This window comes from Hyperolius riggenbachi, chromosome 12, assembly GCF_040937935.1.
Source record: "Hyperolius riggenbachi isolate aHypRig1 chromosome 12, aHypRig1.pri, whole genome shotgun sequence".
Classification (NCBI taxonomy): domain Eukaryota; kingdom Metazoa; phylum Chordata; class Amphibia; order Anura; family Hyperoliidae; genus Hyperolius; species Hyperolius riggenbachi.
Genome location: NC_090657.1, coordinates 99,232,507 through 99,246,942, shown reverse-complemented (window position 1 = coordinate 99,246,942; position 14,436 = coordinate 99,232,507). Strand labels below are relative to the sequence as shown.

Below are 14,436 nucleotides of genomic sequence, written 5' to 3'. Positions count from 1 at the left end.
ATGTAGAATTGGTACAGGAGTTGACAATAGTTACATGTGCTAAATTAACACTGAAATGCACTTGTTTAAACACATAAAAGCACATACACAGTAAAATTATTACACTATTGTAATACAGGTAGTCCTCGGTTAACGAACGAGATAGGGACTGTAGGTTCGTTCTTAACCTGAATCTGTTCTTAAGTCGGAACATTGTGCCATCTCTGTCCCCTGTACCTCCTCTGTGCCCCCCTGTGCCTCCAGTGTCCCCCTCTGTGTCACCTCTGCCTGTTTATACAAGTTTAAAAGCCATTTTTTCTTTGATTATTTTTTTTTAATCGATTTTCTCAAAAACTATGGGAACAAGCCAAAAAACTACTTTTTTGACTTGTTCCCATGGAAACAGAGAATCCATGCCATTCGTATCGGCGGGTCGTTCGTTAGTCAGGCGTTCGTAAGTCGGGACTACCTGTATACTAAAATACAATACAATGAGATACAAATACAGTAATGGCTGAAATTGCACCCCAGACCTTTTTCCAGAAAATAAAGTATTTTTTCACAGAAAAGTATTGCAGTAACACTTATATTTATTTATTCACACTTATACCACTTATTAATTCCCTTTGTGTGTATTGGAACTAAACAAAAAAGGGGAGGGGAAAGCAAATTGGACATAATGTCACACAAAACTCCAAAAATGGGCTGGACAAAATGATTGGCACCCTTTCAAAATTGTGGATAAATACGATTATTTCAAACATGTGATGCTCCTTTAAACTCACCTGGGGCAAGTAAAAGGTGTGAGCAATTTAAAAATCACACCTGCAACAGATAAAGAGGAGATACGTTCACTTAGTCTTTGCATTGTGTGTCTGTGTGCCACACTAAGCATGGACAACAGAAAGAGGAGACGAGAACTGTCTGAGGACTTGAGAACCAAAATTGTGGAAAAATATCAACAACCTCAGGGTAACAAGTCCATCTCCTGAGATGTAGATTTGCCTTGTCCACACTGGGCAACATTATCAAGAAGTTTGCAACCCATGGCAGTGTAGCTTCTCTCCCTCAGAGTGGACAGAAGAGAAAAACTGATGAAAGGTTGCAATGCAAAGCAGCCCCAAACAAGTTCCAAGGAAATTCAAGCTGTCCTGCAGGCTCAGGGAGCATCAGCGTCAGTGTGAACTATCCGTCAACATTTAAATGAATTTAAGCGCTATGGCAGGAGACCCAGGAGGACCCTACTGCTGACAAAGAGACATTAAAAAAAAGCAAGACTACAGTTTGCCAAAATGTACTTGAGTAAGCCAAAATCCTTCTGGGAAACTATCTTGTGGACAGATGAGACCAAGATAGAGCCTTTTGGTGAAGCACATCATTCTACTGTTTACTGAAAATAGAATGATGCCTACAAAGAAAAGAACACAGTACCTACAGTGAAATATGTCAGAGGTTCAATTATGTTTTGGGGGTGTTTTGCTGCCTCTGGCACTGGTTGCCTTGAATGTGTGCATGAAATCTAAGGATTACCAAATGATTTTGGGTCCCACTGAAGAGCCCAGTGTCAGAAAGCTGGGTTTGATACAGAGATCTTGGGTCTTCCCGCAGGACAATGACCTCAAGCATACATCAAAAAGCACCCAGAAATGGATGGCAACAAAGCGCTGGAGAGTTCTGAAGTGGCCAGCAATGAGTCCAGATCTAAATCCCATCGACACCTGTGGAAAGATCTTAAAATTGCTGTTGGGAAAAGACTCCCTTCCAATAAGGGAGACCTGGAGCAGTTTATAAAGGAGGAGTGGTCCAAAATTCTGGGTGAGAGGTGTAAGAAGCTTATTGATGGTTGTAAGAAGCGTCTGATTTCAGTTATTTTTTCCACAGGGAGTGCAACCAAATATTAAGTTAAGGGTGTCAATACTTTTGTCCAGCCCTTTTTTGGTGTTTTTTGTGACATTCTGTCCAATTTTCTTTTTCCCTCCCTTTTTTGTTTTGTTCCAATACACAAAGGGAATAAACACGTATAGCGAAACGTGTTACTGCAATACTTTTATGTGAGAATCACTTGATTTTCTGGCAAAAATTCTGGGGTGCCAACAATTTTAGCCATGGCTGTAATGCTCAGTTGATGCAGGATTATGCAAATCGACCTTGTCTGCCCGCCTCAACCCAGAACCTTCTAGCGTGAACAAAAACTTTGGTCATGGAATGACTTTACAGAATTTTCAATGTCAAAGTAAGAGTAACTCCACCTCAAATGTGAGTGCCTAAAAAACAGCAGGGCTGTGGAGTTGGTACAAAAATCATCCGACGAGTTTATGAAACCACCAACTTCGACTCCAGGTACCCAAAATGACTCTGACTCAGACTCCTCGACTCTGACTCCTTAGTATAATACTTATCAGGGCTATGGATTATGTACAAAAATCATCTGACTGACTCCTTAGTTCGTGAAACCACTGACTCCAACTCAGATTCCAGTTACCCAAAATTACCCCAACTCCAACTCTGACTCCACAGCCCTGATAAACAGGCATGCATGTTTAATAGAAACATAATAGTAAAACTAAACATACAGCATCAAAAATCTCAAAAAACACTGAACTAACTTCTAAGGGCCTGTGCACACTGCTGCGCTTTTAAAATCGCATGCGATTTTTAAAATCGCAAGCCTTCATGAGAATAGGAAAAGCGCATCGCAGCAGTGTGTACAGGTCTTCACGATTTTCATTATTTTTCAGAAGACCTTGCGATTAAAAAGCGCATGCGATTTGAAAAGCGCAGCAGTGTGTACAGGCCCTAAAGCCTTGTACACACCAAAGGGGAAACTTGGCCACGGCAACTGTTTGACAGGATCTCATTATACTCATACTCACATGACATTTCAGAAAGGGTAACAGTAGAAACAAGCATACCATAAAAATGTTTTGCTACATTAGAATTTCAAATTGTTCTGTCCCCTTGCTGTCTTTCAATCTGTGAGCTCTTTGTGCCACATACCGGATGCCTCCAAATATTTTATATAATTACTACTGCAGTGCCTGTATTGGTTGACACTAAAATTTTCCCTAATCCCTCGTGACAAAAATTATCTTTGACCAACATATGCTGGCAACAAACACAGCAGCACACACCACACTTGAAGCAACCTTTGTGTCACATATTACTGAACCAACATCCTTGTTTCTGTATAAACTCAGTGAGAGGTGACTGTGCAGAGTCCCAGCTCTCCGCTTTTACATCTATACTCTTGTTAACACATTATTCTACCATTTTTTTCAGACTATAAGATGCACTTTTTTTCCACAAAGCTGGGGGATGCAGTGACAGGGCCCAAACGTTTTGTCTATAAGGTTTTTTATACTTACCGAGTGTCCCGACGTCTGGCTTCCACACGTAGCCCTACCCCCTAGCAGAAGAGGTCACAGACACTTCTCTAATTAGTCCTAGAGAAGCACCTATGACCTCTTCTGCTGGGGGCCAGGACTATGAACGGAAGCTGGATATTGGGACACTCAGTGAGTATGTAAAACTTTATTTAAAAGGACAAATCACTAATTGGAAGCGCTGTACAGTTTACTGTACAGCACGTCAAAATCTGCAAATCGCAAATGCTAAACTTCTAAAAATTGCTGCACACAGTGCTTTTTCAATTTAAAAGCCATGCGATTTCTAGAGGGTACTTAGCCTTAGGATGGCTAGAGGAGGCAAGCAATATATCAACAGCACTGTTTCCTTACTGTCCTTAAAAAAAAAAAAGCAAAACATAAGTTTGTCTTCTTAAAACAGAAGGTACTTGCGAAAATTCAGGTTGAAGTGAGCATATGAGGTCTCCCACGATGCATCACTGCTACCTTCTGTTTTAAGAAGGTAAACTTAAGTTTTGATTAACATTTTAGTAAGAGGGCTTTTTGGTCCTTTGTAGCCCCTTACACACTCCAATGAGTTTTGTTGAGAGCCACCCTTTTAATCAAGGTGGCTCTCATTAACAGCCATTAGTGTAGGTGCCCAAAAGGAGAGAGTTTTTAGTGCACATTTTGGAGGTGGCAGCCTGCACAGCCCCTGTGGGTACATAACGTTTGAGATAAAAGTGAGTCCTGATCAATGTAGAGGACTCGGGGGAAAAAGCCACACTCACTGGAGAGGTTAGATTCATGCTTTTGCCCCACAGGCTGTATTTGGATTCTGTGCCCAGACTTCTACTTTAAACCCTGAACTAAATATTTTCCTTCACTTGATCTGATGTCTGTTATACCTAAATAGCATTGTTCTACTTGCGCACATTGTCACGTGACATCACCAGAAAAAGCTGCAGAACGTGTTGTGTGTTTTATCATGGCTGCAATCTTGCTTTCTGTAAAGTCTAATAAATTACATTCTATGCATTTGACTGTTCATTTCTAAAGCTAACTAGCTAATTCACTAGATTTTTGTCCACCAACTGTCAGCCAGAAAGATCCTTTGTAAAAAGATCATAAGAAATCTAGGGGTTGATTCATTAATAATAATGTGCTGGAATAGCGCTAGTTATTTTCCCTTTCTCTAATATATTAGCACGACTTAATGACCCCTGCTTGCACGCGACGCACCCTAGTGGCAGTGTAGAGCACGTAACTAAAATACAGACGCTGCTTACAATAGCCGTGCGGTAGTGATGTAACGCTACCGCGATACTTCACAGCGCGTTGTTATTAATTATTTTACCCCCTACAGCGTTGGATCACCCATGACCATTGTCTATTGCTCCTCTATTGTAAATCCCACAGGTGGACACCTATTGCTTGTCCTCCCCTCTCTTTTCCATGGCAAAGAACAATCTGCCAAGCAGTGCGTCTGTACAAGGATTGTTCCCTTAAAATCCACTGACCATTCCCAGAAAGATCTTCCCAGGCAAGTCATTCAAAGGGTTTATCTTAAATGGAACCTAAACTGAGAAGAAGGATATGTTTTTTTCCTTTTATGCCATAAACAATGCCAGTTGCCGGACTCTCCTGCTGATCCTGTGTCTGTAATACGTTTAGCCACAGCCCCTCAACAAGCATGCAGATCAGGTGCTCTGAAGTCAGAGTGGATTAGCTGCATGCTTGTTTCAGGTGTGTGATTCAGCCACTACTGCAGCCAAGGAGATCAGCAGGACTGACAAGCAACTGATATTGGCCTCAATTCACTAAGATCATGCGGGTGATAAGGCAAGAGAAAACTTACCACCAGTGCACTTCGATTGGTATTTTCAGTGTTAATTCACTAAAGAAGCCTGCCTTATTAAGGTGTAGAGAGTTATCTTATCACTTCAGTCCTTACGTTACCTCCTCTATAATTATTTTCACATGCAGCTAATTAACAAACTGTCTTTAACTTTAGAATTCTGTAGTTATTTTGAGGATTGAAACGTTAACTTTAGAGATCTCTCCTTAACTCAAATACAGAAGAGTTAACTTCAGGTTTGCCTGAGCCTGGTACATTGTTTAGAGAATACTACATGCCTTATCAGCATTTTGATAACTCTAGAAACAGCTCAGAAACATTATTAAAGACTGGAGATAAGGTAAGTGAATTGAGGCCATTGTTTAAAAGGAAACATCCATATCCCTCTCAGTTTAGGTTCCCTTTAAATTTCTCTGATATAAAAATGTTGATATTAGAGGATGACAGAAGGTAAGGAAGAAGATTCAGAGGGTTAGCCACTGCTGTCAATTTACAACAAGATGTAAGATTATCTGAGGAATGCGACTTCACAGAGGCAATGTAAAGGCAGCCATACACTGGTCGATGTGCCATCAGATCGACCAGCTGACAGATCCCTATCTGATCGAATCTGATCAGAGAGGGATCGTATGGCTGCCTTTCCTGCAAACAGATTGTGAATCGATTTCAGCCTGAAACCGATCACAATCTGTTGTGGTGGTGCTGCCGCCGCTCCCCCCGCCGGTATACATTACCTGAGGCTGGCTCCCGGGCGTGATGTCCCTGTCATGTGGCACCTCCGGCTCCGGCATCCGCATAGAACTTAAGCTATCACACCAGTGACAGCGGAAGTTCAAATAGAGCGCCCTCTAGTTGTACTTCCGCTGTCACTGGCATGACAGCGGAAGTTATACGAGGATGCCGGAGGTGCCATGACGGGAGCAGTGACGGACGGGATGCCCGGGAGCCAGCCTCAGGTAATGTATACCTGATCGGATCGGCCGCCGCTAGCGACGCGCTCCCTACCCGCGGGCGATCGAGGGTAATTTCCCGCACGGCGCGATCGACGGACCGATCCGATTTCGGGAGGAAATCGGATCGGCGGGTGCGTGTTGCGCGAACGATTGGCAGCAGATTCGATCCCAGTGATCGAATCTGCTGTCGAAACTGCCGCAAATCGGGCCAGTGTATGGCCACCTTAAAGGTATGTCACTAATCATCGTTCAGAACAAAAAACACAAAGACAATCACAGTTCAAGAGCACCTTGTTCACACTAAAACATTTTAAGAGGATAGAAAAATGCACACGCTTTTACATGCTTTATTATATTCCATGCACTACAATGTGTTTCTGTGTTGTTCATATGAGCTTTAATGTACATTGCCCGTAGACTTACCGTATATACTCGCATACAAGCCGAATTTTTGACCCCCAAAAAGGGGGTCAAAAGTTGGGGGGTCGGCTTGTATGCGAGTCTTCCCTGGTGGTCCGTGGTCCCCGCTCCCCCCTGCCCGCTCCCCCCGCCGCCGCCGCCGCTGCTATTACTTGTTTTGGCAGCGGCTTCCTCGTCCCCGGCGGCGCTTCCTCTTCCCCGCTCTCATGCCTCTATGAAGAAATCACAGCAGCGCGCCCGGCGCTGCTGCTCTGATGATGCAGGGGGCAGGAAAGAGCGGTTCCCATGGTAACGGCGATGCAGATCGCCGCTACAGGGAGCCGCGCTCTTTCCTGCCCCCTGCATCATCAGAGCAGCAGCGCCGGGCGCGCTGCTGTGATTTCTTCATAGAGGCATGAGAGCGGGGAAGAGGAAGCGCCGCCGGGGACGAGGAAGCCGCTGCAGGTAATAGCAGCGGGGGAGCAGGGCACTATACCGGCCACTACCTACCTACACTGGGTACTATACTAGCTATACTGGGGCACTACCTACCTAAACTGGGCACTATATTAGCTAAACTGGGCACTATACTAGCTATACTGGGGCACTATACTAGGTACTATACTAGCTATACTGGGGCACTACCTACCTATACTAGGTACTATACTAGCTAAACTGGGCACTATACTAGCTAACCTGGGCACTTTACTAGCTATACTGGGGCACTACCTACCTATACTGGGCACTATACTAGCTATACTGGGAACTATACTAGCTATACTGGGCATTATACTAGCTAACCTGGGCACTTTACTAGCTATACTGGGGCACTACCTACCTATACTGGGGCACTACCTACCTATACTGGGCACTATACTAGCTATACTGGGAACTATACTAGCTAAACTGGGCACTTTACTAGCTATACTGGGGCACTATACTGGGGCACTATACTGGCTATACTGGGGCACTATACTAGCTATACTGGGGCACTATACTAGCTATACTGGGGCACTCTACTAGCTATACTGAGGCACTCTACTAGCTATACTGGGGCACTATACTAGCTATACTGGGCACTATACTAGCTATACTGGGCACTATACTAGCTATACTGGGGCACTACCTACCTAAACTGGGCACTATACTGGCTAAACTGGGCACTATACTAGCTAAACTGGGCACTATACTAGCCATACTGGGGCACTATACTGGCTAAACTGGGCACTATACTAGCTAAACTGGGCACTATACTAGCTATACTGGGGCACTACATACCCATACTGGGCACTATACTAGCTATACTGGGACACACTGGGGGGATTACGCGGCCTGCACCAATCCAGCATTTCCTACCCCCGGCTTATATGGGGGTCAATCATTTTCCCCTGTTTTTCCATGGAAAAGTTGGGGGGTCGGCTTATATGCGGGTCGGCTTATATGCGAGTATATACGGTACACTAACATGTGATATGCATACAAATGCACATTACTATGTGATAACACACAGCTCAAGTGTCAGCTATAATTTATGAAACTCTATTGACCAATGTATGTACTTTCAGATTGCACACCATCTGCAGTACGCTACAACAGATGGCACTGCGCTGGGTACAATATTGCACAAGCCACAAAACAAGAACACCAAGCAATGCAGGCTGGGATAGATATATTCATGAACACAAACACAAAACACACTTACCACCCTGGCGGCTCGCTCCTGCGACTCACACTTTCGGCAGAACCATGGTCCTGTGGGCACCTGCACAATCCCATAGCATGCTGCAAGGAGAAGTCGAAGCATTACAAAACTGCAGAGAATTTGCCACATTAAAGTCTTAGCTCAATGTTTAATACACATGTTGTGGACTATAACATGATTTTGGATGCAAAATGTGTTCTTCATTGCACATTAATCATTTTTGCATGACACTTTATTACCTAGTAGCTCTGTGAGCAGAGTTGACGTCCTATCTGATGAACCTTGTTTAGGCGTTAATGGCCCAACTCGCATTCTATTCCAACACCCATACTAAATATTCAGGGAGGAAATGGGAGATGGCACCAGCCAACCTTTCACTGAACACAGAGAAGTTCGCCTGAACCCACTCAGCTCCTCCATGCTGCTGACAGATTAACTCTTTGTGGCCAGCATTCTATCCCAACACCCATACTAAATATTCAGGGAGGAAATGGGAGATGGCACCAGCCAGCCTTTCAATGAACACAGAGAAGTTCGCCTGAACCCACTCAGCTCCTCCATGCTGCTGACAAATTAACGCTTTGTGGCCAGCACTACAGCTTAAAGAGGATCTGTAACCTCAAAAAATCCCCTGGGGGGTACTCACCTCGGGTGGGGGAAGCCTCCGGATCCTAATGAGGCTTCCCACGCCGTCCTCTGTCCCACGGGGGTCTCGCTGCAGCCCTCCGTGCAGCCGTGACGTAATATTTACCTTCCTGGCTCCTGCGCAGGCGCTCTGACGGCTGTCGGCTCCAAACTACACGGAAATACCCGATCGCCGTCGGGTCTGCTCTACTGCGCAGGCGCAAGTTTCCGGCGCCTGTGCAGTAGAGCGGATCCGACTGAGATCGGGTATTTCCGTGTAGTTCGGAGAGGAAAGCAGCCACAGCGCCCCCGCTGGAGCCAGCAAAGGTAAATATTGAAATTACAGTCGGGCCTGTCGCCGGCTGTTCAGAGGGCTGCAGCGAGACCCCCGTGGGACAGAGGACGGCGTGGGAAGCCTCATTAGGATCCGGAGGCTTCCCCCACCCGAGGTGAGTACCCCCCCAGGGGATCTTTTTCATGTTACAGAGTCTCTTTAAGTTCACCAGACTCATCATCAATCCTTGTCTAATTACACCTTGCATTGTGTATAAAAAAGCATTACTTCGTTCACACTCTCCCCATTGTGCTTATAAAAAAGAAAAATTAAATTAGCAGGCAGAAACCGCCGAGCTGTAGAGTTGCAGTGGGAGGGGGTGGGCTAGTTTAGGTGGTCTGCTTTGTGCTGGTGAGGAAACTTCCGCTTTTCTTGCAGTGAGAACTAGATGCTGCCAGGCAGGAATTTTCAATCCCAGACTTGCAGTGCACAGAAACCTGTTAACACTGCTAATTAATGCAAACTTACTTACACTAAAAAAAAAAAATATATAATAATTAACTCAGGCTTTCACACAAAGCTATACATACACTTTTTACTAACAGATGAGATTTGCAAAAGAATGGACAAGCGGGCTGATCCGCTCAGAAAACTGAGGCTAAAATTAAACTGTTGCTCAGCTAAACAAAAAGGTTTCAGACACTAAATACAATTCTGAAGGTTGTCCTGAGCAACAGCTTCTTTGCAGTCCACCCAGATAAATGATGCCTAAATTCCAACAAACCCATGGCATCAAACTACGTTGGAATCCACTCCTGTCAGGCATGAATGGAAAGCTAAGGCTGCAGTGGGCACAGGCTAATAAACACTGGATAGTTATAGACTGAAAGAAACATAGCCTGGTGTAAATCACCTCCATTTTTTGCTGAAGCTCACCAATGGCAGGTTTAAGAGGACCTAAACTTATAGGGGCACTACAGCGAAAAACTGTAAAATTTAAAATATGTACTAAAATATACAAATAAGAAGTACATTTTTTTCCAGAGTAAAATGAGCCATAAATTACTTTTCTACTATGTTGCTGTCACTTACAGTAGGTAGTAGAAATCTGACAGAAGCGACAGGTTTTGGACTAGTCCGTCTCTTTATAGGGGATTCTCAGGGATATATTTATTTTCAAAAGCACTTAGTGAATTGCAGTTACTCTGTCCAACTGCCAAAAAACTGTGTAGGGAGCAGGGAAGCCGACCAGCATCTTTGTATGAATCCTTTTTAGGGAATATCTTTATAAAGAATAAAAGCCTTGCTGAGAATCCCCTATGAAGAGATGGACTAGTTCAAAACCTGTCACTTCTGTCAGATTTCTACAACCTACTGTAAGTGACAGCAACATAGTAGAAAAGTAATTTATGGCTCATTTTACTCTGGAAAAAAGTTACTTCTTATTTGTCTATGTTTGCACATATTTTAAATTTTACAATTTTTCACTGTAGTGCCCCATACACACGCTCAACAGCGGTCTTTTATGCAGCACAATTATCAAACAACTTTTGTTGTGAAACAAAAAAAGTTCCTTGCTATTGTTCACACAACTAATAAGACTGATAAGACGTCAATCTAACAGTTGGATTGACTTCTTATCAGCTTTTTGAACTATAGCTATATACTATTAAAAAAATACTTTTTTAGTTGTTCCAACTTGTTTCACAACAAAAGCTGTTTGACAATTGTGGTGCATAAAGGTTCATACACACCTACCAACTATCTATCCAATTATCTGCCAAACTTGCCTGTTAAGCCCCAGTCACATGCTCAACAGCGATCTTTTATGCGCCACAATTGTCAGATAGTTAGACAGATAGTTGGTAGGTGTGTATGAACCTTAAAGTGAACCTCCAGACTAAAAATCTACTCAGCAGCACTGAAAAGGCTTGTTGTTTCTTTAACAGGTTCACAGCATCAGAACTTTATTTTTCATGCCCAAGCCTAATTTTTAGATGCTTAGAAGCTAAGCTCCGCCCCATCAAAGAAAACTGCACAGGCATTTTTCCCCTGATGCTGTGCAAAGCATGACGGGATTTCTGATGTTGTTGTTTTGGTTGCCTAGCAGCTGGGAGAGGTGATCAGGACACAGGACAGTTGGAACTGTGTCTCATGCTCTCTGTCACCTCCTTTCAACCAAAAAGATGGCTACCCTCATGAAATCACAAACCTTTGCCTGTTCTTTTAAAATAGGGTGGGTAAAAGATTATATCACCTATCTATTTTAGTTAACATAACTAATGTAACTTAATGACAGTATGTTTGTTTAGGCTGAAGTTCCTCTTTTACGCCTTGGAACTTAAACCCTGACATGTTGCCTGAATGGACATGGAAAAAATGTTTGGAAACACTAGACGCACTAGTCATGTAAGCAGCATTCCTTAGACATCTCCCGGCACCATTGTAGTGCTCCGAGATTCTCTGGCGAAGGGGGCGAGTGGTACAGCCCACATATTGTATCCCACACTCCACACAAGTGATCAGGTAAACAACATTATAGGTTTGGCAGTTAATATACTGCCGAATATCATAGCTGTTATGTCTGGAAAGTTGGATAATTTCACGTGTTTGGCTGTGAACACTACAGTACCTACAGGTGTTATAACCACACCTGTAGGAGCCCTTATGTGTTAGCCAGGTAGGTCTAGGTTTGTCTTGACTCTGAAACAGACTAGGAGATAGACTAGTGCCCAGTGTAGGGGCACGTCGTGAAGAAAAGCCACAGCCTTCTGCTAAAACAGCATGAAGTTTGGGATCCGAATGAAGGACAGGCAAGTATTTTTTGATAATATTAACAATTTGGTTATATTCCAGACTGTATGAGGTAACAAAATGTATACCATTGTTGTGTTGCCTGTCCCTACGACCGGATCCAGGAGCAAGGAGATCTGTTCTTGTTTTATGCAACACCTGATCTCTTGCTCTTCTGATATGATCTCCGCGGTACCCTCGATCAAGAAGTCTCGATTGTATCAGATCCAACTCTTGCTGTAATTTAGCAGGATCAGAGTAGTTCCTTGCTGCTCTGATCATCTCGCCATATGGAATGGATTTTAGTGTATGTCTGGGATGGCAGCTCGTTGCTAGAAGCAGTGAGTTGCCTGCACATTCCTTTCTAAATGTTCTATACTGCATCCTCCGCGATGTAGCCTGGCCACTCAAAGTAAGATCCAAATAGTTGATTTCTGTGGCACTATGGGACATCATGAAGGATAGGTTCAGGTCATTGTTGTTACAGTATGTTAAAAACGTAAGTAGTTCTTCGGGGCCTCTTCACACTAGCAGCAGATCATCTATATATCTAGCATACCAAAATAAAGAGTCAGAAAAGGGGTTGTACTCTCCAAAGATGCAGAGCTCCTCCCACCATCCCATATACAAGTTTGCAAGGGATGGGGAGAACTTGGCTCCCATAGAAGCTCCGCATCTTTGGAGGTAGTACACCCCGTCAAACAAAGTAATTATGGCTAAGAAGATTATCTACTGCCAGGAGGAGAAAATCACAGACGGTGGATGTAAATGACCCATCAGAATCAGAATCAGAATCAACTTTATTCGCCAAGTACGGCAGGAGCCGCACCCGGAATTTTTTGTGGACACAACGGCAATTGGCTTAGCAACATCAACATGGTACAGATAATATCTACATAGACACTACAGCAGTTTGACAGTCAATAGCAGCAGTGGCAACAGCACATGGTACAGATCTTAGCTACAGAGACACCCTGACTTCAATTTAACACTTAGTTCAGTTGAGCAGGTCTATTCTTATGCAAACAGACATTTGAACGATGACATGTGGTACAGCATGGCCAGCCGGAGACTGTTCTTTCCGTGCTCGTGTTCCGCACGGGGGTGGCCGAGGAAGATTAGGGGATGTCGGTTGGGAGAGTGCATGAATTAAGTAGGGCAACCGCTTGGGGAAAGAAGGTGTTTTTATGCCTCATGGTTTTGGTGAGGATGGACCTATAACAGTGACCTAGAGGAAGGGGGGCGAAGAAGCAACTGCCTGCGTGGGAGGGGTCTTGAGTGATCTTGTTTGCCCTGGACCTCATTCTTGATGATTGAAGGATGTCCAGGGGTGGCAGGGGTGACCCGATGATCTTCTCAGCAGCACTGATCACCCTTTGGAGTTTGTGTTTGTCCCTTGCATTAGCCCCGGAGTACCAGACAATGATGGAGGAGCAAAGGACAGACTCGATGGTGGCAGAGTAGAAGCTGATCATTAGCTCCTGCGACATCCCGAACTTCTTCAGCTGCCTGAGAAAGAACAGCCTCTGCTGGGCTTTCCTTTGAATTACGGAGGAGTTCGCATCCCACTTCAGGTTATCCGTGATGGTGGTACCAAGGAACCGTGCGCTGTGTACTCTTGAGACCTCCGTACCATCAATGAAGACCGGACTGGGAGGCGGAGCGTTCCTTCTAAAGTCTACAATTAGCTCCACAGTTTTTGCCGTATTTAATACAAGTTTGTTTTCCTTGCACCACCTGAGGATCCGCTCAATCTCCTTGCGATATTCGTGCTCATCGTTTTCATCTATGAGACCTAGTATGGTGGTGTCATCCGCAAACTTGATGACCTTGACAGAGTCAGCGGATGAGGTACAGCTGTTCGTGTACAGTGAAAAGAGAATCGGGGACAGCACACATCCTTGCGGGGCACCGGTGTTGGTGATTCTAGCACTGGAAGAGCAGCCGCCGATCCTGACTAACTGCGACCTGTTCGTAAGGAAATCCTTGATCCAGGCGCACAGATTAGGGTCAACACCAAGTCGTACTAGGTTGTCATACAGGATGGCCGGACAGATGGTATTGAAAGCGGAGCTGAAATCCAGGAGCAGTATCCTGGCGTAGGAGTTGGGTTTATCCAGATGTTTCATGACGTGTGCTAGACTGATGTTGATAGCGTCCTCAACGGACCGGTTGGGCCTGTATGCAAATTGCAGGGGATCTGTTTTGGTGACGGTGTACCCCTTCAGATAGGGGAGAACCAGTCTTTCGAAGGTTTTCATGATGATTGAGGTTAAGGCAACCGGTCTGTAATTGTTTAGATCCGAGACACCTGGCTTCTTGGGGACCGGAATGATATTCGCTTTCTTGAAGCAGGAAGGGACCTTGCTCACTGTCAGGGATTTGCTGAAAATAGAGGTTAGGATCGGGGCCAGCTGGCTTGCACAGTTTTTCAGGCAGGTTGAGGATATGCCGTCCGGGCCCGGAGACTTTCTAGTGTTGAGCTTCTGGAGGTACAGTAGTACATCAGC

The 14,436-nt window shown here is 44.5% G+C and overlaps 1 protein-coding gene across 3 annotated transcripts in view; it reads right to left on the bottom strand.

Moving 5' to 3' along the window:
- MLLT6 (MLLT6, PHD finger containing) overlaps nt 1-14,436 on the bottom strand; it is a 119,260-nt gene that overhangs the window by 78,786 nt on the left and 26,038 nt on the right. For all 3 annotated transcript variants that reach the window (XM_068262709.1, XM_068262708.1, XM_068262710.1), the window contains exon 2: nt 8,236-8,315. In XM_068262709.1, the coding sequence (XP_068118810.1) occupies nt 8,236-8,315 (80 nt within the window). The remainder of the gene's footprint in view (nt 1-8,235; nt 8,316-14,436) is intronic.